Source organism: Atractosteus spatula, chromosome 9 (genome assembly GCF_055471065.1).
Source record: "Atractosteus spatula isolate fAtrSpa1 chromosome 9, fAtrSpa1.hap1, whole genome shotgun sequence".
Taxonomy (NCBI): Eukaryota; Metazoa; Chordata; class Actinopteri; order Semionotiformes; family Lepisosteidae; genus Atractosteus; species Atractosteus spatula.
Window position 1 is genome coordinate 22,934,806 of NC_142714.1, and position 26,209 is coordinate 22,961,014.

The window sequence follows — 26,209 nt, forward strand, 5'->3', positions numbered from 1 at the left end:
GTACATCGGAACCAGGAATAAAACCGACTGCGATGTCTGCGGATTAATTCCGAAGTCAGAGCCGTGACTGCAAACTTAAGACCCCATTTAGTCTATTTTTAAAAAGTGACATTGATATAGCGTCAAATAAACATAAAAAACTACAATGACCAAGATGCACGGCGACGAATGTCACTGACGTTTGCTCTGATTGGAGGGTTGCCCACGTAACGTTCAGTGAGGGACCAATCGCTTCTTTTAAGCGGAAGCGACGGGGAAGTTATCGTGGTTCAGAAAAAAGTGTTTTTTGTGATGTAATAAAGAAATTGTTAAATACAGTCGAATTCGTGGAGAAACAACTGTAAATTGCCTATTTATTATAATTATTTTTGCTTTTCCTATCACGATACTATGATCAGTGGACATACTGTTACTTTATATTACTTTTCATTTTTTGGTGATGCACAGAATTGTATTGCAGCTTTTTTTCGCATTCAAACTTTAGGAAAGCATGGCTAATAAAAAATTAAGAAGGACTGGTTTGCCAGCTGAGTTATGCAACAGACTCAGCCGCCACCAAATTGAAACGTGTCAGGTAAGAAAAGCGTAAAACTTTCACGGGTGGGTTAAGTTTACAGTCACTGCTCTGACCTCGGGATTAGTCGCAGATGAGTCGGTTTTACTTCTGGTTCCGCTGTATTCCGGTTTTTTTAATAAGTTTGAGTTAACAATATTTTTATAAGGCATACCCGAGGTATTACGTCTTATTCATTCAATCTGTTAAATTAATTGGTACATTGTTTAGATTCTTCGTTTTCTGTGGGGTTTATAACTCAATTTTCTGCATTCATTTACAGTAATTCCGGAAAATAGAGATGCAGCTCACGTTACAAGTTACAAGCGTCTGATGCCTTCTTACAGAGTCACTGAATTTGTTGGGAAAATAAAGACGACTCTTAAGAATATCAGGGATGATCAAACTTTGATATAAATGTACATTTAACAAAACGAGCATATAGCGGAGCAAATTGGACGAGGCACTCGTATCGTATTACAGGAAATTGGGAAAGTCCTGAATACTACTCATGATTGTCACCAAGTAACTGTGACGGAGGTTGCGAGTCGTTATTGTGCAAATATTCATATCAGTAACGTGGACATATCTAAATTACATACCTCCGTTGTTTTGAAAACTCCTTGGCTTTCATCGTTGAATCTTTCCTTGAAATTCAAAATCTTGCTGGGGGACCTTACAGAAATAGGTGTATTATATTTATTCTGAAATCATGTAAACCAGTTATGCACACAGTTATATTCAACGAATACTGTAATTAGCCAAAGTAGCTTTGTACAGCTGAACGTTTTGTTGGTGAATACTTATGTAATTAGCATATTTTAGATTTTGATTTTTCTTTGTAGCTTTTGACGATACTTAATTTTTTTCACCCATAAAAGTGTTCAGTCTAAGCATTGACGTTTCACTTAAAATCCACTTAAAAAAACGTGCCTATCTTTTCCCCTACAGCTCCCATTCTTTCCTCTCTACATAAAGCGTGTTTAAGTGTTCGCAGAGTATACAGCTTGCTCCTTTCAGAGTACAGTAGGGTCTTGACATCTGCAAATTGACAAAACATTCTCGAATTCTCTTATTCGTGATGCGGTCTGTTCAGCGGGGCCTTGGATGGAAGAAAAGCAGAGCGAGATGAAACCGAGACAAAGGTTGTAAAGAGCAACTTTCAAATGAGACCCGCAACAGATTTGGTTCGTGAGACGAATCTAGCGAGTGAGTGAGTGAGCGAGCCTTTTTCTATCCCCTGACAAAGCATCCCCTACCCAACAGGTTCATCTCAGTTTGGTTTGGTTTTTCTGTTATAACAAACACTCCCTGTCCTTTGCTGGCGGTGTGGCTAATGACACAGGCAGAGAGAGAAAGTGCAGGCATCCACTGGACACTGATGTTTATTTTAGCTGATTACTATAGGTTTGTGATTACTGTCGTTTGTTTATTTAATCAGTGCTATTTGGATTAATTTAAAGCCAATGCACTAGTACTTTAATTATCATATAAAGGAGGTTTACTTTGTTACTTAATAATACTGAAAATAAAAAGGATGGTTAAAAGGCATACTTAATTATGTCTTTTAATCATACTCTACATACTGCATACTATAATACATTATGTATTGGTATAGGGATGGTTTTGTTTATATGGTAATTTGGTTTTGCAGTGGCTCTCTACACTGAACCCTTGTAAAGGTTGAGACCCTACTTTACTGTACAGTGTCTAATGGGAAAAAGCCCAGAGTTTTGCCCTGAAAAGCCCTTTGATTTTGAAAGCTAAGGAGAGCAAAGGGTCAAATTTTTTTCTTCGCTGCAAGATACGTTTCACTTTTTTAAAACTGAGTCATATATTCAAAAGCAGTTTCACTAAACACGTTCATTGAAGTTTGCTTTGCCCTACACAGTACGTTGTCTTGCTACTACTGTGGTTTTGAATTTCTTTAGGAAAACGGCTTTATTGTTCTCTTGGCAGGACTTTCTGTCTCTCACTCCACTGGAGCTCATGAGAATGGCCGGGCAGAGTTACCAGCAAGTTCAAAAGCTCCTCCTCACCGTCAGCCAAGTGTGCGCCCCAAAAATGACCACGGTAAGCGTGCCAGATTTCGCCAGGCTTCTCTTGCTCCACCAAAGCTGCCCAGTGGTGCTCTTTCAGATGTTTCACCTCCAGTAGGTCTGCCTCTTCCAATTAAAGCACTTCAGACACCGACTACAAGTTTTCGAATAAATTGGGACTGTTAGCTTTTTCATCACCTAGTCATCATCTAGTTTTACAAGTCTTCATGGATGCCAGAACATTAAAACTAAGCAGCCAGTTGTCTGTATGCCTTAATTTCCTTAGTCCTCTTTACTGTTCCAATTAAAAACTGAACGGATATGGGAGAAAAAAGAAGATATTTTGCAAATGGGCTCATTGTGATACAGAGGCTGTTAAACAAGCATTCCTCTTAGATTAGATTACTTTATTAGCCATATACAATTTCTTGCATTAGGAATTTGCCTTTTCACACACCCCAGCTTGCTCTCCATGAGACACACAGGCGGGGAGAAAGAAACTTGGGGTCTGAACATAGGGTCAGCCATTTATACGGCACCCCTGGAGCAATAGGAGTTTTGGGCCTTGCTCAGGGGCCCATCAGAGTAGGATTCCTCTGCCGGGCGTGAGATTTGAACCGGCAACCTTCCAGCCACAGGCGCAGATCCTTAGCCACAGTGCCATTCTTGTCAACCTGCCGTTAGTAGAGGAAAATATAATTTCCAGTGAAAATGTTCACACTCCTCTGCAAACTGCACTTCTGCACACACTCTTCACAACAGCACTGAACATACAAATACTGAAATTAGAACGTTTGGTGCTGTTTTAACACTGCATACCCTTTAGTTCAAAAGCACCTTGAATAAGGACACCAGCCTAAACTGACTAGTACTTCATGCTATATATTCTGACGGGTCAACTGAGTTAACAGTGATTACTGTGCACAAGGAGGTTAATTTGGTTTAATGGCATAGACATGATTGAACTAATACTAGAAACAGAAGCCAGGAAAGATGTGTTTGTGTCTTGGGAAACTTAAGAGAGGTGTCCGTCTGTCGATGCCAAGTAAATAAAAGATGTTAGATTTGTGTGAAGACAATGACTGATGGTTGTAATGTAATAACCAAGCTGTCAAAAAGGTGTTGACAGATCGAGATAAATGTGCACATATTGAAAGCAAGTTTAAGGGTGGTTTTTAGATGGTTCTGAGGAGAGAATGGAAGCCTATAGGTCTCAAAGTTCTAGCAGAAGCTGAGAAACTAACTGAGGGCATAAAGGAAGTAACTCACAAGGTGGCTCTCTGTGCTGTACTTAACAGGCGACTGTTCTGTTTCACTCTTCTTTTCCCACAGGCCTTAGAGCTGAGGGACCGGCGCTCCTGCTCCTATTTTCCCACTTCCCTGCGGGGGCTGGACCGGGTCCTGAACGGGGGCCTGGCCTGTGGAACTCTGACCGAGGTAAGAACCGGGCCGCACTGCTTCAGCGGGTTCTGAGAGGCTGGGGGGAACGGGACTCTTACCTGAGGTCACATGTGTGCTCTGTCCTCTTCTTCAATGTCTTACCCACAGCTCCCAGAGGAGGAATGAGTCTCAATTATTACTTCTCACTAATTTTTATGTAGGCAGACGTCCTGCAGGATTGTTACTCGGGCCAAGGAGTCTATCAGCTGTGCCATAAATGCTGAAGATTAGTTTTTAATGACTGACAGGACCACTTCCAAAAGTGCAGTGCTTTTTTTCTCCCTCAATAAAGTTCTCATTTTATTTTAATTTCCATTAAATTGAAGTTTAATTGAAAAAAATGGATTTATCTTGCTTATTTGCTCACGTTAGTACTCTATGTTCTGGATGACTTTAATTGAAAGTGCTGTTGCCTTCACTCTGATTAGAGTTAGAAAATCTAAAGACAGAATAAATGTTTCATCTTAATGAATGTGGCTCATTGTACTGGCAAAGGATCAACAGCACTAATGCATTGCCATTTGACAGGAAGGAAAGCTGAGTTCTTTAAGTGTGCCAGAAATTCAAGGAGAACCACACCCACAATAGAGAAGGTAGAATATGGAATATAAACACATGACACTGTGCACTGTGCTTTCATTATCACAGCTCATTTGATGATCCTTAATGGCACCTTTACTACATTGTGGTTAATGCTGGTGGATATTATGTTCAAAACCTGACTGTAAATTTCACCTGCACATTGTTTACATTTACAGTATATTTGTATACAGAATGCGTTTCTAAAAAATACTGTGCTCCTGGAAGGGTTGCACAAAAAGTTAGTCCACTCTTTAAAAATACAAAAGCAATATTTGCACAAAATGTTATATTAACTTTAATAAAATGCATTTTAATTTATGAATCTGAAAAAAGGTTGAAAGGCTCAAACTGAAGTTTTTGAAAAGGCTTAATGGGTGAACTGTGGTGAAAATGTCCCCACTGCCATTTTGTGAGTGCTGCATTGTTTCTAGACAAAGCCAGAGTAGAGTTAAAGAAATCAGAGTGAAGATTCAACCAGGTTGCCAGTCCAAATACCTCAAAATTCCAATTCTGATGGGAAAAGCAGGACAATAATTAAATAATCAGTGCAATACCTATTTGTTTGTTTAGAAAACTGTCCCCAGGATCCGACATAATCCTTCCATCTGTTAGCATTACGCATGGGGTTGCCATGGAGTCTTGCAGGCTCTAGAAGGAGCCTGAGTTACTTTTCTGCTGAAAGTCCTGTGAAGGATGCAAGCCAGCTGATGGAGGGGTCTAAATCATGCTGCCAAATTAACTGATCAGCAGCTGCAAAACACTTTTGCCGATCGGCTTTTCATACAACCTGACAGAATTACAAAGAGCTACCTTTGAGACGGCGAAACAGAAGCTTTAAAAACATGTAAAGTTAATCACCCTGCAACTCCCAACTGGCAGCCCACTGAAGCTTAGCAGGTGTGAGCCTTACCAGTCCCTGGATGGGAGACCTCTGAAGAAAAATTAAGGTTGCTGCTGAAAGAGGTGTTAGTGGAACCAGTAGAGAGCGCTCACCCTGCGGTCTGTGTGGGTGCCATCCTTTGGATGAGATGTAAAACCGAGGTCCTGACTTTCTCGAAAAGAGCAGGGGTGTTATTTGTCCTGGCCAAATTTCCCATTGGCCTTTACCAGTCATGGGTTCCGAATAATCCCCATCTATGAATTGGCTTCATCACTCTCTTCTCCTCCCCACTGATACAGTAGCTGGTGTATCAGCTATACTGAGTATACTGGTGCACTATGGCTGCAGTCGCATTATCCAGGTAGATGCTGCACATTGGTGGTGGTGGACAGGAGTCCCCATTACCTGTAAAGCCCTGTGAGGAGGGTGTCTTGAAAAGCACTATGTAAGTGTAAGGAATTACAAATATTTATTAATGATAATGTACAGTCCCTTAACACGAATTAATAGTACAAAGCAGTATAGCCTGCATACAGTATATGTATGATGTCATTCCTGCAACATTTCATCAAGCAGAATGATATCAGATTTGTGTGCAGCTTCATATGTCGAGAAAACTGCTAAATTGCAATGTTTGGTTGTTACAGTATACCATGGATATGCACATTGCTGAAGCTATGATAGGAAAAGTGGATGTGATTATAGCATTGTAAAATAATTGCCATAGTGGCTGATAATTGTTGCTTATTCAGTTACATGTTAACAAGCTTGATCACAATGCAAGTAAGGCATGTTCCCGCTCAGATTGCCCTTGCTCCTGAAGTGACAGTAGCAATTAAAATCAATAGCAATAGTAATGTGTTTATAATAATAACAAGTGACATTCTTGGCCAGGATACACATTGTCTGGAAGATCCTTGGCGTGACGCAATCAGTATAGCACTGTGGATTGGTATAGCTCTCAGTGGTGCTGTTAACACTGCAGTAGCACCATTTTGGTTTACTAGTAGATGGTTGTGTATGGATGTACAGTAATGGTGCAGGGTAGTTTGGTCAAAGCATATAATTATAAATAAAGCTTGGAGTGAATGCAGTGTGCATACCTCAATGCAATTATATCTGCCAACACCCTATATAGAAAGGTGAAAATTCAGATTTTCAGGAAAAAAAAAATCACTAGAGCACTGTCTCTATAAGCTTGCAAAGATATGCTTAAGGCTGAAATAAAACAGAATGAAAAAGGCGAAAAGTGTTTTAACTTCTGCCTTTGTGAGGAAATGGTTCTATAGCTTGTAATACCACAGATGCTGTGCTATCAGGGTTTGTGAAATAAAAGAAAATCTGTTTAGAAAGATTTTACCAGGCATCGTTTTACGTGGTAAAACATTCTACAGATGATGAAACTGTCTGTTCCGGATCGGATGATATTCTGGTAGAATGTGCCAGTGGGTTTTATGCCCAGCAGGCCGTAGTCACTGACCAGGGAGACGCTGTGTTTCAGGTGACCGGCCCCTCTGGCTGTGGGAAGACTCAGTTCTGCATGATGCTGAGTGTGCTGGCCACTCTGCCGCGCTCGATGGGAGGACTGGACAGCGCGGTGGTGTACATCGACTCAGAGTCCGCCTTCTCTGCTGAAAGGTATCGGAGAGAATGAGACTTATGGAATTTGAGTTGCCTTTATATGTAATGTGTTGTCTGTATGTTTGATTTTTCTAAGGTGTACTGTAAGAGAAACGCAAAGACTGGCCTTGTCAAACACCTATATCGTCAAAGCAGCACTCGGGCATTGAAATTCGGTACAAACTGTATATACAGTATTTTACATAAAAATGATTACAAACAAGAGGAGGTCATTCAGCTCGTAAAGTCCTCTGGATGTTAGGCTATAATTGACCCATGTATCAGTTCCAGCTGTTCCTTGAAAGAAACCAGATTATCAGCTTCAACAACATGGCAGAGTAGCTTGTTCCAGACTCCTACAACCGTCTGGGTAAAGAAATGCCTCTTTCCAGTTTCCAGTTGTGTCCTCTGGTTAGTGTTTTACTGTTCATTCTGATGATGGGCAGCGGGGTTAGTACTGATGATTCACAAATGCAGAGTTGCCAGGGTTGAGTGCAGCCTTTGGAAACCTGTTTGTGTGGAGCTCAAATGTCTCCATCACACTCATTCTGATTTCCCACGATAGACCCTGCCTTGGGAAAAACCTGTTTACCAAATACCATGCAACTAGTTTTATGGCAATAAAGATTTGAATTTGGAAACGTCCACTGGATTGACTTTGTCAGTGTGTTTGAGGATTTTGAATTCTTGTAACAGGTCCCCTTGTAATCTTCTCTGTTCAAGAGGGAATTAGTTGACAGTACACTTCAGAGGGAATTAGCTGTGCTGAGCGTGGGAGCTATGTGTGTCTGTAATGGCACAAATATATGTATATTTGAAATTACATATGGAGATGCCCACTTTCTTTGTCTGTCTTGTCTTCATCACAATCCCTTAGGCCTGTAGGCTTCAGAAGAAAATGCTTTCCTCGCCCAAAAACTCAGGATGTATGGTATGCCCACAACAATTGGTCTGCTCAGGGGATCTTTCCTGCTGTACAGCTCAAAACTGACAGAAATCCCTGTAACTACAGATTAGGGAGTACATCTGGACTTTCGGAAGCTGTGCACAATACATGATTTTAAGTTACAGTGGATTACCAATGATCAAATAAGAATCTTTGCTCATGTCTTTTGTAAGATTTCTGTTTAGGTTTTAACTGCAGTAGTCTTCGCTATGGACATACAGTATTATCACAGACTCATGTGCTTAGGTCAAAGCCAAAATGTCTTTTAAAAATGTATGTCAAAGAAAAAAACAAACTGTACTGGGGCTAAAGTGTAATATTTTTTTGTTTCTGGAAATAATTTGCCTTCACAAGGCATTTTGTTGTCCTGGATATGTGTAGCTTGGGAGTCAGTGCCAAACATGTCATTACATCCTTTGTGTGTTGCAGATTGGTTGAGATTGCACTGAATCGTTTCCCACAGTACTTCAGTGCGCAGGAGCGACTTTCGGAAATGGCCGAAAGGATTTACCTGTTCCGGGAGCTCACCTGCCAGAGTGTGTTAAAAAGGTAGGTTAGGGCAAACCCCCTTTTCCTGGGAGAAAAGAAGCAGTCGCATCGGACAGCATGTTGAGCTGATGTGTGTTTAACCCGCCACAGGCTGTTCCTAATAATGTTTAGAAACTTAAAAGCTTCTTTGTAAATGTAAACATTGAAAATGTAAACATAGTAGATGTACATTCCCATTTTGTAATTAAGAACTTGAAGTACTTGCAAACAAAGACTTGGGAGTTTTTGTTGACACAAAAGTTTTCTTTTCCTAGACAGTATGGGGAAGCAAAAATAAAGGTGAAACATTTTGATATATACAGTAGCTAAAGAGGTATAATTTAAATGAAATTATTTTTGTCCAATGTACTAGCAAGACCTCATTAAAGAATTGTTTAAGTTTTATCATGTTACTTCTCTGGCTTCAATCCAGACAAATGTTACAAGTTGGGTTTAAGGGAATGTCCTACATTGACAGGCTGAGGGAGCTGAACGTTTTCAGATTTGACCTAGAGGACTACAAGGACCCTGACCTGAAAGGTCTTTTCACAAAAAATAGTAAAATATGAACATGGAGATACAAGTAGGATCTACAGGGAAATGCTTTTAAAACCAAGAACAGGACACACTTCTTTACCCAGAGGGTGGTGGGAGTCTGGAACAAGCTACCGTACCTAGCCATGTTGTTCAAACTGATACATAGCCTGTTGTCACGGTGCGTAGGCGTTAGGCTGCACTTTTCACCAGGTCCAGGTGTGAACCACACGATGGTTGTAAAACTGGACCATGAACCGCATTCTGCACCTGTATAAGGACACTTAACAATAAGCATGTTGCTGCCTAGACATTAAAATCAAAACTCGCAGCACAACTCTGATAAAAACTGAATCAGGCAGGAGTACACTTCTAAGGACTGTGACGTAAGCAGCAGTAGTTAGCTCAACATCGAGCTCGGTGAGTTTAGTAAGGAGCGGACAGAAACTATACTAAGAGTAAGAGCAGGATTAATACCCTATGTTGTTGACCTTTTCTTTAATGGTTAGAGATTAATAGGTCCTATCCAAGCTAAGGTGTGCAATGTGTATACCATTGTAGTATGCTGTGAAATAACAAGAATGCACTTTCTGTATCTGTGTAGTTAGTAATCTGAATTTTGTTAATTCTGCTTTTTCATAGATCAGAATGTAATTTATAACATAGCTGCTGAAAGATCACTAGAATGAAGTATTTTAATAAGAATTAAGGAGTTAAGTTTCAGTAATAAAGCAGGACAGGAATATGTAAAAAAATGTGGGATCAGATGTACTGTACTAGGAGTCAGTTGTTATCGGAACAGGATGAATTGAAGACTGAAGAAGAAATATGATCCTGGAACAGAATGGGACAAAGTGTTTTCCTAGGATAGGATGGAATTAAGCTGAAATTTCACACAGGACTGGATCTGTGGGGGTGGGGCGGCATTTCAATTTCCCCTTTTCACATTCTTGGTTTTTAAAAAATGTGCTTTTAAAACCACTTTGAATCTCATTAGGAATGGCATTCCATAACTCCAGAATGAGGCTGCCAGGTGAAATAGAGGAATCCTTGAACAAGAACCTGTAATTCCACTCTTTTTGTTTTGGAGCAGAGCAAAATAACAACGAGGTTTTAGACGTTAAAGCAGATTTTTAAAAAACCTCTGCAACAAATAGGTCTTTAAATCTCCTTCTCTTGTCCTAAGGGTCCTATATTTTTTAGAGGTCCTTTAAGTAGTTCAAATATTTTTCCATGTCCTATTATAGTGAAGGGCAATTAATTATTATAATAATTCCTTATACTTAATATAGCACTTTTCTGGACACTCCACTCAAAGCTCTTTACTGGTAATGGGGACTCTCCTCCACCACCACCAATGTGTAGCATCCACCTGGATGATACGACAGCAGCCATAGTGCACCAGTACGCTCACCACACACCAGCTATCAATGGGGAGGAGAGCAGAGTAATGAAGCCAATTCATAGATGGGGATTATTAGGAGGCCATGATAGGTAAAGGCCAATGGGAAATTTTCGATAAATGTCTTGGCATTTTTAATGACCACAGAGAGTAAGGACCTTGGTTTTTCATCTCATCCGATGGATAGCACCTCTTTTTACAGTAGGCCTGGACATTAGGACCCACATAGACCGCACAGTGAGCGCCCCCTACTGGCCCCACTAATACCTCTTTCAGCAGCAATCTTAGTTTTTTCCAGGAGGTCTCCCATCCAGCTACTGACCTGGCTCACGCCTGCTCAGCCAGTTTTGAGTTTCAGAGTCATATTTTTCCTTCTTTTCTAGGATGGATGTTTGATCCCCAGTTTCTGTAATTTTGTTTTCCTATGTTATATAATTCTTTTTTCTTTTAGGCTCTCATGCTGCTGTCTTCCAGCTAACTTCCCTAAGCTCTGCCACCATATCTTTTTAAACTCTAACTAATTATTAAAAATAAAAAAAACAAATTATTTGTACAATATGGCAATATGGGCCCCTTCTAGTGGTGGAAGTAACCAGCCATCCTATCACCCCCCCCCCCCCCCCCAAAAGACATTTCAGTGCTTTCAAAGTACTTTGTCTTTCTTAAATCCCCTTGCCAACTGTTGCTCTGGTCCTCTACCTCAGTTGTTTAACATATCCATGAGCTGAATTGGCCTTTGGACAGTAGTGGCCACTGGTGTGAGAATTTTGTGGAGGAAAATCTGTTCCTTTGGCCCTCTCTTTCAGGCTGCAGAGCTTGGAGGAGGACATCATCTCCAAGAAGGTGGGCCTGGTAATCGTGGACTCCATCGCCTCCGTGGTTAGGAAGGAATTCGACACGAGCCTCCCGGGCAATCTCTCTGAGAGGAGCAACCTGCTGGTGCAGCAGGCAGCCAGGCTCAAGTACCTGGCTGAGGAATTCGCCATCCCAGTAAGCACCCTTCCATCTCTCCGTCTTGCTCCCTTTCTCTCTCCGTGTCCGTGCAATTCCACAGTTAAAGGAAGCAACGAGTCCAAGGCCTTTCAGTGCACTCCTTAGAGGTGACATGATCAGTATTTCAGTATGCTCCTCAGAGGCCATGTGATCATTATTCCAATATCACTCCTCAGAGGTCACGTGATCATTATTTCAGTATCACTCCTCAGACAACATGTGGTCATTATTTCAGTATGCTCCTCAGAGGACACGAGATGATTATTTCAATATCACTCTTTAGAGGACATGTGATCATTATTTCAGTATCACTCCTCACACGACACGTGATCATTATTTCTTCCCCATGTATGTCGATTAACTGGAATTAAATATATATATAATTGGATTGAAAATAAACTACTGTACAAGACCTCAGTGCACAATGCTGTACTTCTATGGTGGGCATGCAGGAGGTGTTGTAGATCTGTCTATCACGTCTGTAACGAGTTTCAGACTTGCTTGTTCAGTATTACACATGGAGCAGGAGGTGGTGGAGTGCAATGACATCATTCTTGTTGACATCAGTCAGCTTTCTAGACCTGAGGTTATCTGTGATGGACTGCGACCCTACTCGAACTCGCTTCACTGTTCCAGTGAGAATTTGGGGGCCCCATCCCTAGATACACCTGCAGGGAGTGGTAATTTACTTAAGTATATATATGAAAATATTTTAGGTGATGTACAATATTGGATCCTTTTCATTGAGATTTAGTTGACTAATTTTTATGTGTATCATTATTGTAACTTTGTGTGTGGGAAATATATCTCAAAATATTAAGGGGAAGTTAATATGAGAAAATAAGATGCAGTTGTCTTCCAATAGTCCACCAAGTCTGAGATTTTGGCTATAAACTATGAAGAAACACAACACTTTGAATAAAGAAGTACTTCCTGTTCTCAGTTTTAAATGCATTTTCACAAAATTTCCACTTGTCCATCAAAGTATTCCATGCAGACATGTTACAAAGGAGGAAAGAGGTACAGGTATCTGTTAGGGTTGATGAAAAGATTTTACGAGTTACAATGAAAAAGATTAAATAGTGACACAAATTGGGTGTTGTGAAAATGATTAATTACAGGAGTGGACTGAGCGGTGTAGTCAATAAATAAAATAAATATTTATAACCCCCAACTTGTAAGCGATTTCTGCAGAATATACCCAAGCAGTTGGTATAAGACGCATGTGAATTCTTTGTTCTCTGGCACAGCTTTGGTGAAAAGAGTAATAATCCAGGTTATTAAACACTTGGTTAAACAAATATTTATTAACGATGACAATACAAACACTACACTACATACAACACACAAGTTACTGTACTTACTGTACAGTCTGTACAAACCAGAAGTTCCAGAAACACCCCAGACTGCTACTAAAACCTACAGAGACCAAAATAAGATGAGCTGTCTTATTCAGTTGCCATTCTGTAGCAAGGAAGAGCCATTATCGTGCACGCAGATTGCAAGTGTCTCTGGAGTAAGGTAGACTTGGCAGTATGAAATTCCGCAGTGCCTCTCTCTTCAGTGTTTCCAGGCTATCTGTCTGTGGAAACAATCTGAAGTCTGGTCCCTGTGCATGAATGTCAGTCGGGAAAAATAATGCCAGGTACATTTAATGTGAAATCTTTACATGTACCAAAGGTTGAGAGCTGATCACCGTCAGCACATAAATATGTGTTTATTTACGGTGGTTTGCGAAGTACAGTGCCTTTTTGCTGATGGATTCAGGTTTTGCTATAGGAGCGTCTTCGATTTATTAACCTACATTCACTTACGCGGTGCTTTTGCTCTTACCACAGGCTGGGAAAGAAAAAGGCTGTTCAGTCAGTCTGTATGCAGATAAATTATGTGAGTGAGCAGAGTGCCATTCTTCCATTTGACATTGTTTAGAAAGCTGTAAATACTTGTAACAACACCAGTAATCTAAATGTTCCGTACATTTCAGGGGTAAGAAACGTTATCCCAATTTTATTACTGGTGAAGTAGGTTGGAGAAACGCAGAAATGTGTCTTGATTGAAGCTAATGAATTGATATGGGGACATTTATTGATGTCTCAGTGCTGGCAGAAACAGGCTCTCGCACAGGAATCAGGAAAAGTTTAATGACAGATGTGACAGAAAAGCAGCTTATTCCCTGAGTCGGAATAAACGCAGCGGCACTTTGTGTGAATGCATATCTCTGTTTGGAGTTATACTCTGTACCATGTTGGCAGGAGCAGATGAATGGGGCTGGTTATGTTTTCTCAAATGTGACTCATTAACACCTCTTAATTAGGGGCAGTGAAGCTGGTACTTAGGGCAGCTGAGGATACAGCCCTCTCACTCCAGGCAAGGGTTTGCAGTCTCTTGTGTTCTTGTACAGTATTTGGCACAACAGGAGGGAGAGAGAGAGAAACAGCTGTATGTGTGGAAACATTTTTAAGAAAGCTCCATCTTGCCTCCTTGTACAGTATATAGAGAGCACATTGTTGACATCATCCAGCTGAAAGGGCCAAGTATCTAAGACAACATAAAGCATAAAATCTTTCTATAATTTAAAATAATAAAATATGTGTATTTCCTGAAAATCAGCGTGTCTGTGACACACTTCCATGAAATAGACCACAAAGGCACTTCTCATTTACTTGTTCCCCTGGGTGTAGTGCTGATGCAGGGTCAGCCATGCAATGTTCTGTTGTCACCACTGGGTGTCAGACTTACACTTTAAAATGTCAGGTGTTTTACTTAGAATTGCTGCAGTAATTCTATGCAGGTCTATGAAGGTGCTTCTACATACTGTTTCGAGAAGTATGTAGAAGTGTGACAATTTTATGTGTAATGAAATCAAATGAAATTGAATGAACTTAAATTCCCGTTACATACAGTGTTATAGTCTGCGACTTTCCAGAACTCAAAAAAGGTCCCTCAAACATTCAAACTTAATATTAATACAGTACAGAAAGGTAACTAAGTATGAAAAAATAACACAGTACAGTACAGTTCCAGTAGTTACTTTGTTACAGTGATTAACAAATTCATAAACATTAGGTACTATCCTGTACTGTATGCACTAAACACATAAAAGCCTTTATTATAAAAAAAACGAAATGTTATAAAAATGTATAAAGTCAGTTCATTATCCGAGAAGATGAATGAAAAGAAGAATCTTGGCAATGCTTTATGAGAGCCCTGCTCGTAAGAATGAAAATCTGCCTGTTAAGTGAGAAAACAGGTGGGATGTACTACATCTGGTATAAAACTTATGAGGTTATTCATATAATAAGGGGTTACTGTGTAGTGTACATGTACATGTACTTCTGAAAACCTATCAGATTAATGTGAGGAACCCTGGGACAAAAAGTATTGGACACAAACACATCTATGTCTGGTACCTTGGCTTTTGCGCATCGTATAAATCCTCTCACAGGAGAACATACAGGAGGTTTATCGTAGTTCTTAACAGGTACTGTTTTTTTCACCCTAAATACAAAAATAAGGTGGAAAAAATCATTACATTATCTTTGGAGTCCTACTTTTAGAATAAAATCACTGGAAGAAACTACATCATGTCCTCTAGGCTTTGGGTAAGGAAAGATTGCTTGAGCGCTCCATCAGTAAAGCAGAAGTCCTCGATGTGCACATGGAAGAGCCCAGACCTTTTAAATAAAAAAACCAAAACAGGGAATGGGCCTTCAGCTCATCTTGCGACACTAGCTGCTTTTTAATGCCATGTTCACCTCTTTTGCTAGTGATCCTCACCTCCAGCAGATTTTTTTCATAGCAAATGAAGCTAGCAAGCATTCATTCTCAAAGCTGGTATCAAAACAGCAATTACAGGTAATGAGGGGTTCAGCACAGCCCTGTTTTAGCGGAAGGCCATAACATTAAGCCCCTAAGACCCAAAACGAGGTGTAAGATCCGGAAGAGATTTGTCTGATGCTCGTGTGGTGAGAACAAAGCTGCTGTCTGGATTCTGTTCATTGCCAGAATGTCCCAGCCCTTTTACGGAGAAACAGACCCCAGACATGTAGCATAGCAGGTTTTTATATAACTGTGCATGTACCGTGCACAGGGTACAGTATATATTTTTTTTGTGTGTATTTTTAAAATGAATTCTCTAACAGTGGAAAAAAGTTAATCTAGTTTTACTCTCATGGGTTCCAATCTCTGAAGAGATCCAGAGTATTATAATCTGTTGATATTTGCTGATTTTAGGAAGAATGTGGAGGACTTGAGCAGGCTGTGCATTGTTACAGAGTAAAGTAAGGCTTTATATAAGAGTATTGTAACCTGACAATAATAAAACACTGTTGCCTGTCTTGGCTTCCTTATGGCCTATAATGAGTTTTGCACAGAATGTTGTCAGTGTTTTCCTTTGGTGCAGTGCATCGAGGAATTTGTTGTCTTTTGTTTCTTACCTTTCCATCACACTGCTGATCAGCAACATAAAAAACTGATCCTCGGTGCCTTTCAAGCTTTTTTTCCCAGTGAAACTTTTTGGAAATTCCCAAATTACAGAGCAGTCAGAAAGCCAATATCTTACACTTAAATGCATAATACGTTCTCATATGTCCAGAACGTTTCTTGCCACACTATTCTATGAAGAGGTAAAATTACTCACCTGCCTGTATGGCTCAGAACATTTTTGTAATTTACTATAACTTTGCTTTGTTGTATTCTGGTTAGGAAAAAATGAAGGACATATGGAAACACTTTGAATACTCATCTCCGGACTGAAAACATTTAAACAGGATAGTTTTCCTATCCTAAGCAAACTAAGGTTGCTGCTGGAAGAGGTTTTAGTGGGGCCAGCAGGGGGTGCTCACCCTGTGGTCCATGTGGGTCCTAATGCCACAGTATAGTGACGGGGACACTATACCGTAAACAAGCGCCGTCCTTCGGATGAGACGTAAAACCGAGGTCCTGACTCTCTGTGGTCATTAAAAATCCCAGGGCGTTTCTCGAAAAGAGTAGGGGTGTAACCCCGGTGTCCTGGCCAAATTTCCCATTGGCCCTTACCAATCATGGCCTCCTAATAATCCCCATCTATGAATTGGCTTGATTAATCTGCTCTCCTCCCCACTGATAGCTGATGTGTGGTTAGCGTTCTGGTGCACTATGACTGCCGTCGCACAATCCAGGTGGATGCTGCACATTGGTGGTAGTGGTGGTGGAGGGGAGTCCCCATTACCTGTAAAGCGCTTTGAGTGGAGTGTCCAGAAAAGCGCTATATAAGTGTAAGCAATTATAATTAATTATTATTATTATTTTCCAATTTTCTTTAGGCTGCAACATCATATCATCATTTTAAAACAAGATTCTGACTCTGCAGTTTGATGTTTCATATGATGTGGCCATGTTGTGTACCCAAACATGAGTGATCCATATCCGTTATGTCCACAAAAAAGTAGTTTAACAAAATAATGGTTATTAAAGCAAAACATCAAAACATCAAAAAAGGTCACAAACGCGAAGAGACCATTCAGCCCATCGTTTGGTTCTGTTTCTCTTTAGTCCAATACGCAGTACTGGTACTGGGAACAATCGCAATAGGATGAAACCCTCTTCACACCCTCCCTGGAAAGAGAGAATTTAGAATAGCCAGTCATGGGTAACCTGCATGTCTTTGGGAAGTGTGGAGAGATTGGAGCACACACACCCATGAGAGCACAGTGAGAACATGCAAGCTCCCTCACAAACAAGCAAAGTGTCCCAGGCTGGTATCAAACCCAGGATCCGGAGCTGTGTGGCAGCAGTGCCATACAGTACCATTATTCCGCCCCCATACTATACTTAGATAGAATTGGGATTTCAGACTGGAGACCAGAGTCTAAATGCTGTGCCACAGAAAACTCAGCCATAGTGCCTGACCTTGTGATGCACAGCAGTGTTGATACACAAACCTCAGCCGTGAAGGCTGGAGACAATCAGCCATGACTTTGCCATTGCAGGGGTCATCTATGTCAGTTACTGGCAGCTTTGAGTCATCAGACTGTGGCTGTGTTAGTTGGTCTTTGACAAAGCTGAATTGTGTTTGTAGCTGTATAAGTAGCAGTACAGAAAATCAGAGAATCTCACTGCTGGTCTCTCCCGTGTCTTCAGATGTGGTTGACTAGGTCATGGCTGTTTGAAGCTTGGTCACGGTGTCTTTTGGAAGTGCTGCTGTGTTTTTGGTGGATAGATAGACACCTATTGCTTTGTTGATTTTACATAGTGTTGTTCCCGCAAAATTCAGAGTAAGCATTTGATTTCTCTTTTGCTGAGCCATGTCATTCTTACAGTGTAAGTGAAACCTTTAAACCTATTTATCTATATGCTGCTTTGCATATACAGTACATTCTCATAATCACATGATTTGTAATGAGCTTGTGTAAGCACTGCCTTTTGACATTTACCTCTCAGATGTTAACATATGAACATATGCTCTACAATATCCTAATTTCTATCTTGTTCAGAAATATGTTAGATATGGATAGTTTCAGTATCCTATAGTGCCCTGTCTTCTATGAAAATAGCGCTGTTGATGAGAACTGTCTAATTCATAGTTGAGACTGAGGGGTTAATGCTGAAAGATTTAGAGAAAGACGTGTTAGAAAATGTGGTAACTCTTAATTTTGAATTTCCTAGCAATGCTTTGATGTATAGTGACTTTGAGTAATATCATTTTGCTATGGTATGAAAACTTGAATATCCTTTTTCTGTGACACTGTAACACTGCACAAAGGGCTGTGCTGTTACTATTGTGAAAGCCTTTCAAATATATTTATGAGCTTGATTAGAAGTGGCGCCTTGCGAACATCCGATGACTTCTGACCAAAATGGCGGCATAATCCATGAGCTCGCGCCCTCTGCCCCAGTCTTACTGTACTTTACCCCAGTGTGAGCTTGTCTGCATGTTGCAGTATCCACATGGACTCAGCAGACAGATAGGATTCATCAGCAGCAGATCCCTGCTGCTGACCATTTAAACGTAAATGTACCTTGCTGTCCCCAGCTGTGGTTCCCGTATAGCCTCACGGGGTGAATTTTGGATGTCCGATGCACTGGAGGAATTTATGGTATTGGGTGTTGCTTGGGTGTTTTTGACTTGTCAAAGAACAATCTCTCTGCTAATGGTAGAGCTGTTTGCATCCCTCTGAGGACCAGCCAGTCTTGTCTTTGGCAGCTGGAGGAGAGGGTTGCAGCTGTTTGGCCCTCTGTGGACAGAGAAAGATATCCTCCAGCCTCCCCTGGGCACCGGCGCCAGAAGCATGACAATGTCAGCAAGCTGGAGCGGGGCTAACTCTGCTTGAATCTTATGCGGTCAATTTGGAGGTACTCTAGAATCTGCTGCTCTTACCGGCATTTTGTTGGCTATCCAGAAGGCGCTGAGCGAGGTCCTATTGACATTTTGCAAAACAAATGTCTCTACCAAAAAGAATTCTTACTGGCCGAACACCTGGCCTTTGTCCTCCGTAAAGGTACGTAAGATTTGTGAGCTCCATTGCACGGAGGGATAGTGCCTTCTTCCCTGAGGCGGCCAGAAAATTGGATGCACCATCTCATCCTGATGTTAGTTTACTGTTGTCCTTCCCTTGCTTTCACAGCAGGAAACTTGTCTAGCCACTGTGCAGAATGTAAAAACTGTTACAAAGTTGGATATTGGGCCCATATTGCTTGTTTGGTAGTTAGTAGCTAATTGATCCAAGGATCACATCCGGCCATTTCTTTGGGGAAGCCAGGGGATTGGCTTCAACCACCTGGCTGGGTAGCTTGTTCCCGACTCCCACCACCAAAATCCCTTCACTAGCTTTTTTCAGTTTCCTGCTTTACCCGGCCAATCTGTTGTTCTTCCACAGACCTGTCCAGTCTGTCCAGCATGGCACATAAATCAGAGGGACTCATACTGACGGTGCAAATATGCAGTTTGTAGTTGAAGAACTGGACACAGTGCTTTTCTGTCAGACATTGGATTTGTATATTTTCAGTTGTGGCACATGGATAGGAGTATAATTCGAGCAAATGTGGTGTAAATAGCAGAAGATCTGCTTCAGTTTTTGTGTGACAAAGTGCAGATAATGTAAATGCCTTTAGACTCATTTCTTTGGCAGTTCAGAGCAGGAGCGCGTTATCCAATCTGCTGTCTGTCTGCTGTTCTACACAGGGCTAAACCTCATAGGCACTGGACATTATTAGACCTAGTGTGTGTATTGGATTCTAGTTCACATCCATAGCTGTCCTGCATGTCAGTGAATACCCAGCGTTCCAGAATGTAAATACATCTCTGTGTGCCTAGGCAGTAACACAGACCCCATGCGCTTCTCTTAGATGAAGAAATTACTGACTGCTGGTCCTGGAATGGGGTTTTGAAACATGATTGTTAACAGTATTCATTTGATGTTTGATTGATGTGCCTTTTTCAAAAATCCATTACCTTACTGGCAGTAAATCACAGGAGTGTCTAACTCCATTAATTGCAAAGAAAGATGAAGATAGAACCTTAATATCTACCCAAATGTTTTCACCCATATCAATAAGGAAAAAAAAGCTCAGTAACTAACATTGTATACACTGTCTTTTCAGCTGAATCTCGTATACTGTATCTAGCAGTTAAGGAGAACAGTGCGTTTTAAAGATGCATTAGCAGGGGTCTAAAGAATGTTGCCATTGTAGAATACTACCATTATGCAAGACAAAATGTTGAGTTCAGTAAGCCTATTGAAGTAACAAGGCTGCCGTTGTTTGTTTCACATCTCACACCCCAACACTTTTTACAATGAGCAGATTACAGTTAATCTTACTCGAGACAAAACTCAACTCAACTCAACTCAACTGGTTCGGTGCAGGGGTTCTTAAGTTTACTGTCATTCTCTGTCATTTGTGATATGTGCCATCATCCAGCATCCCAGCAACTGCAGGTGTTAGAGATGAGGACGTCATCCCCTTTGGAATCTGAAACTTGCTGAAATCTCTCCTGGTGGGAGATCCGGCCATTTGGCACTCAAGAATTCCCTGGAGCTGACCGCGTTCAAATCCCAGCGGGGGGCACATCCCAGTCACACAGCCTCTCTCATTGGGCCTTGTGTCCCTCTGTGCGTGTCTATCACGTTTGGTGAAGGCCCATTCTGCAGGGACTGCAAGTGACATGGGACAGACAGCAGCCTCCTGGACACACACACCATGCTCCCGGTCCACAGGAGCTGACATCTTGAAAACAGGCACAGAGGACTTGAAGCTTGCAACTATAAAAAAAAAAAAACTTGTCAGGATGTAAACAAAGAATGGAGACTTTACAGGCATGTTTCTTAAACAGCTGTAGCAACATGCACTGATTTATAACGCTGTGTTTTTTGGAACCCTGTAAATTACATTTTAATCCTCTGTTGGTCCTCCTTTCCAGCGAAGATTGCATGCAGCTGTTACTGAAAGTGTAAATGGTGGATTGTACCACATTCAGTGGTGTTATTAGTGAAGCAATCAACTTTGTATGAATACTGGCAAAAGGACCTGGCTAAACTACTGTCCAGGCTGTGGAGTCAGCAACTGGAGACAGCTGAGTATGGCAGGCAGTGGCAGACAAAGGTGGCTAGAACGCTAGAGCTTTCACAAGTGAAGTAATTCAGAGAAAGATTTCATGTTGTACTGTTGGTGTTGGTTAGGACCTCATTTGCTTGTCTTGATTTTAAAAGAAAGTAAAACCACATTCAAAACCACTTGAATGTCACCAGAAACAGAAATGCCTTGTTTTGATACCAGCTTCACTGCAATTGTCTGAATGAGTGAAATAAGTAAGAATAATAATAATTGGTTCCACTTATATAGTGCTTTTCTGGACACTCCACTCAAAGCGCTTTACAGGTAATGGGGACTTCCCTTCACCACCACCAATGTGCAGCATCTACCTGGATGATGCGACGGCAGCCATAGTGACCACAGAGAGTCCGGACCTCGGTTTTAGTCTCATCTGACGGACGGCGCCTTTTTTACCATATAGTGTCCCTGTCACTATACTGGGACATTAGGACCCACATAGACTGCAGGTTGAGCGCCCCCCTGCTGACCCTTTCTTATTTATTTTTCACAATTTATTTATTATTCACAACTGCAGGGTGATATGACTGCTTTATGAGAATATGGAGAGAACGTTGAACGAAAAAGGTAGTTATTTGGCAGCAGTGCGCAAAGACTTGGACACATAGATACTGTACAGACTTTGCCAGTGTCTAATCTGGACACCACTTGAGGAACATGTTGTCATTCATCCAGGCATCCTCTTAGATCTATGGTTTAACCGGAGCCAGTCCAGAAGTAGATGTCAATGAAAAAGTGAAGTTTAATGATAATGATGTCTGCCTTTATTTTAGAGGTTATTTGGTGAGACCCAGAGGGGGGTACCACTGCTGATGACTTGTTGTATTATTTTGTTCTGTATCTGAAAAAATTGCAGTTGATATAATTGGTTCACAAATTAATGCAGGTTCTGAAAGGGTCCTGTGATGGTAGCTCTTTATTATATGTTCTTTTGTGTTTATGTGAATCATAAAACTAGTCCACCTGGAGAACTATGGTGGGTAGCTATCCCACTTTAATCTGTGTATTTTATTACACCGGTGGAAGGTCACTCAATGGTGGTTTAAACTGAGGGGGTCACACTTCAGGTACTCTGTTGTAAATGGCAGAGGTTGTTAAGTTTATGGGGGGGAGTGTGATCTCTTTACCTAGAATAATTGCCCAAGGTTTGACAGATCTGATAAAGAGTATCAGTTCTTACCTTATGTCAATACCGCCTTGTTGTTACATGTTCCTAAAGGCTCTGAAATTGCCAGGTGCCAGTAGCAGCCAAATAAATGGTATCAGAGGATATTAGAAGAGGAATTAAGCTTTCATATGCTCATACAAAGACAGCTCAGAGTTCTATACTAACAGTACACAATACTGCAGCACAGAGCTTCTACTCAGTGCATTGCAGGGGATAGGACACATTTCTAAAAAGGACGGTGTTTAAGTTTTTTTTTTTTCCCCCAAAATGTAGTTCCTCTTAGGTGTCAGTTTCAATTCTCCGTTATTTTTGTTAATGTAAAAGCTTCTATTACTTCCATAAAGAAACAAATAAGTAGACCAGCCAGAGAAGGTAGAGATCATTTGTTTTTGTCATTTGTATTTGAAATTTAGATAAAACTGACAACATCCTTTATCAGTTAGCTGATACCAGAAATATGACCGTCTGGAGTATATGAGGTGCGTTTTAATTAACCGTCAGTAATCTGTGTGAACATTGTGATCACAGATGACTCAGTGAGACTAAGGATACAGACCAGACGACAAAAGCAATATTCTGTACTTTTAAGGGCAAAGTCCTTTCAATTTCACTCCCTTTGCAAATTGTTTTTCTTTCTGATAAAGGATCCTCATTGCTCCTTTGACTCTTAAATCTCCTGTTATTTGTCCAGTTATTAAATTATGCTGAGGGTCACAAGGGGAATGCTCAAACCTGTTCCTTGCTTTTTAAATGCAGACCTTTGGTTTGCTAATTTTTTTGCTATGCTTCAGGGAAAAGCATAGAACATAAGAATGTTCTAATTGCACCTGAAAAGAGGCCATTTGGCCCATTTAGGTAGTTTGGTTTTTAGTAGCTAATTGATCAACAGGTCTCATCTGATGTTTCTTGAAAGAAGTGACGGTCTGAGCTTTAGCCTCAGCCTAAAGACTGGGTAGCGTATTCCAGACTCCCACATCCCTTTGTGTAAAGTACTATCTCAGGTTCTCTATTTTAAATACACTTTCTTTTGTTTTCTATTTGTGACCTCCAGGTCGTATTTGACTGTTAATTCTTAAGTCCGATAGGTTAACTTTTTTGTGCTTTGGTCAAAGTGAGTTTCCCTTTCAGCTGAATCTGTCTTGGGTAAGGCGCCCCATATATAGAGGTCAGATGTAAAATCAAGCTGGTTTGCAGTCACAACCAATCATTTCTCAACATTTCATTCGTTTCAGTTCACCTTAATAGCTCCTTACATTATACAATAAATTCTTCAGGAAACTGTTCCTTTCAGATTCTCGGCTTCTTCACAGATCTGTTCACCAGTGCTCCTGAATTCTAAAATTCTTAATTCTCTTCACTTAACCTCGAATATGAGATTTTCCTTGTAACCTGCCAGTCCTGAGTGTTCAGTATCATGTATAATAAGGGATGAAAGAGCATAACCACTTGTCATCTCTCTGATTGTCTGTTCATGTCAAGGACTAGTTTAATCTGGGGAGGACAGTTGAAAATATTCTTCTAAGTCTACTGCAAATACCATATTTGTGACACCACATCAATAAGAGTCAGCTTTCCCTGAGTTGCACCTGTGAACTGTGACTGTTTTACACAATCGTAATTCTAATAAATCTATGTACCTGTAGTAGACATGAAACAGAGATACGTAACAAAAAGCTTTGCTTTGTTTGCTTTCATCTTGTTTGTTTCTATATAATTGTTGGTGTTTGTATGTACAATATATCCACATCTTCAAAACTGAGTGCAATAAAACCTGTTTTATGTTTTTTTGTGTTCTGAAACAAATTGTAAAATGGACTCACCCTCTCTAAATTTCATTTAAACTTCATGAAACAATGTTTAACGAGGGTGTGGGGGTAGCAATAAGAAAGTAATAAGAAGGAAAAGGGTACTTTTGCTCCTGGGTAAGGAGGGTAGACTAAAAATGAAAATAGAAACAGATTTTAAGAATATAAGAAGGAAATGAGCTGATGTTTCTGTAGACAGCAACAATGAGCTGTCAAGCTTTCAATTCTTTTGTTTAGGGCTGGTTATTACGTGTTTTAAACAGAAGCTTATTCGAGTGCAACTGTCACAAATAATCCCCAGTTGCCATTAACGTTTGTGCTGGTTCCCAGTTTCCTAGTCTTGTATAACAGATTAATTCTGTGTAAAACTAGGATTAATCCAGGTAATGATTTTTTGTTTGTGAAATTTTTTCATTGTCTCATGCCAGTGTATGATGTTGCCAGGAGGTTAACTTGTAACTGGCTTGTTTTTTTCCAGAAGTGAAAGTTCAAAGTTATTCTATTCTGACACTACTGTACATGCCCTTTAATGTGTGACACAGATGTCTACAGATGGCGCTAAGTGGCGGGGATCAACGGTTTTTACCCATTCAGTGTTCAAAACGTGCTTTAGACTTGAAAAAGTAATAAAAAGAAACATCTCTAAAAAAAGGCAGCAGCTCATTGTACTTTATGCTTCATCAAACTCATTGTTTTCATTGACAGCATTCCAAATGGCCTGTTGCAGCGTTAGAGAAAACATTCATTACTGTATAATCCTGGCTTTTTCAGCAAATAAAAACATGTTATTAACCGAAAGATGGAGCCTAATCTCTCAAAAACACTAAACTATCTTCTTTGTTCTTTACATCTTAGATTTGGCATGTGCCTTTTACACAGATACAGTAGCTGCTTGGCTACACAACATTTAAGAGTCAAGTTTAGCACATTTTAGTTAATAGTTTTAGGGTCTTTGGGGTACAGGAATGATCCAGGTACACCTGGGATCAGATTTTCTTGGGGTCACTGTTGTGGAGCTGTTGCAGGAGGGCCTCCATATTTATGGGGGCTCATTTTAACTCATTTATTCAATCATTTTAAAAGTGATTTTTTTTAGCTTGGACTATCCCGCCCCCATTGAGTAAAACAGAAATCTATCCATCCATTTTCTAACCACTTTATCCAATACAGGCAGGGAAGCCGGAGCCTATCACCTATAAAGCAGTGGGCACAAGGCGGGATACATCCTGGATGGGATGCCAGTCCATCACAGGGCACACACTCACAACGGGGCCATTTTCCCAGAATCCAATTAACCTACCAGTACGTCTTTGGACGATGGGTGGAAACCAGAGCACCCAGAGAAACCCATATGAAAGTGGAGAGAACATCCATGCATATGGCACCCAGGACCCCAGTGCTGCAAGAGACTGTGACACCCTAAATTAGAAATAATTTGAATAAAACAACCCCTCCTTCCCCACCCAAAGAGACTGTGTTAGTGTCCATCTTCATTCCATTTCCCAGCCCAGTCCCTAACTCTCTGCCACTTCTCCTAGATTCTGTTTAACATTTCTGAATCCTGGAAAGCCTCACACAGTATGGCAACTGCAGTGTTGAGGAGAAAAGTGGATTTTTGCAATGTCCAAGAAATGTAAGGCTCTGGCAATTGCTAGATATATACAGTAGTCTAATAGCTACTGAGGTTTCATACAGTTTTCATAGTACAGGTGTGGTGGTAGCTAGTAGCTTGTCTAGTGGCAGAGGTACACTTTCATAAATTGAAAACTGTTGCATAGGAACATTAAACGTTTTCTTGAAAAACAGACTTGAGAAAGTATTACACACTGAGGCGTGTCATCAGTGAGGCAGGGTGTATTTCGGTATTGTGATTTTGCCTTTTGAAATGAGACATGATTTATCCTGTTAAACCAGCAGTGGTTTCAATATATATATATATTTTTGGAAGCACATAAATGAAAGACTTAAAAATAAACAGTCTGTCTGACTGCTAGTCAATTTCTGGTCAGTTTTGTTCTTGTCAGAGGCTCTTGTTGTACATTTAAGGTTAGAAATGTATGTGTCTGCACAAGAACATTGCTGGTGCAGGAGGCCATGTGACTTCACCGTTGGTTCCAAACAGACATAATTT

The 26,209-nt window shown here is 40.6% G+C and overlaps 1 protein-coding gene across 2 annotated transcripts in view; it reads left to right on the forward strand.

Annotated features, from left to right (window-relative positions):
* The first annotated feature begins 241 nt into the window (after positions 1–241).
* The window catches only part of rad51b (RAD51 paralog B), a 184,410-nt gene continuing 158,442 nt past the window's right edge, over positions 242–26,209 (forward strand). The window contains exons 1-6 of one of the 2 annotated variants that reach the window (XM_088925973.1): positions 242–574; positions 2,513–2,626; positions 3,925–4,029; positions 6,996–7,132; positions 8,490–8,609; positions 11,331–11,514. In XM_088925973.1, coding sequence (XP_088782099.1) covers positions 491–574; positions 2,513–2,626; positions 3,925–4,029; positions 6,996–7,132; positions 8,490–8,609; positions 11,331–11,514 — 744 coding nt within the window. In that variant the 5' untranslated portion in view covers positions 242–490. The remainder of the gene's footprint in view (positions 575–2,512; positions 2,627–3,924; positions 4,030–6,995; positions 7,133–8,489; positions 8,610–11,330; positions 11,515–26,209) is intronic. The other variant, XM_088925972.1, reaches the window with a different exon arrangement.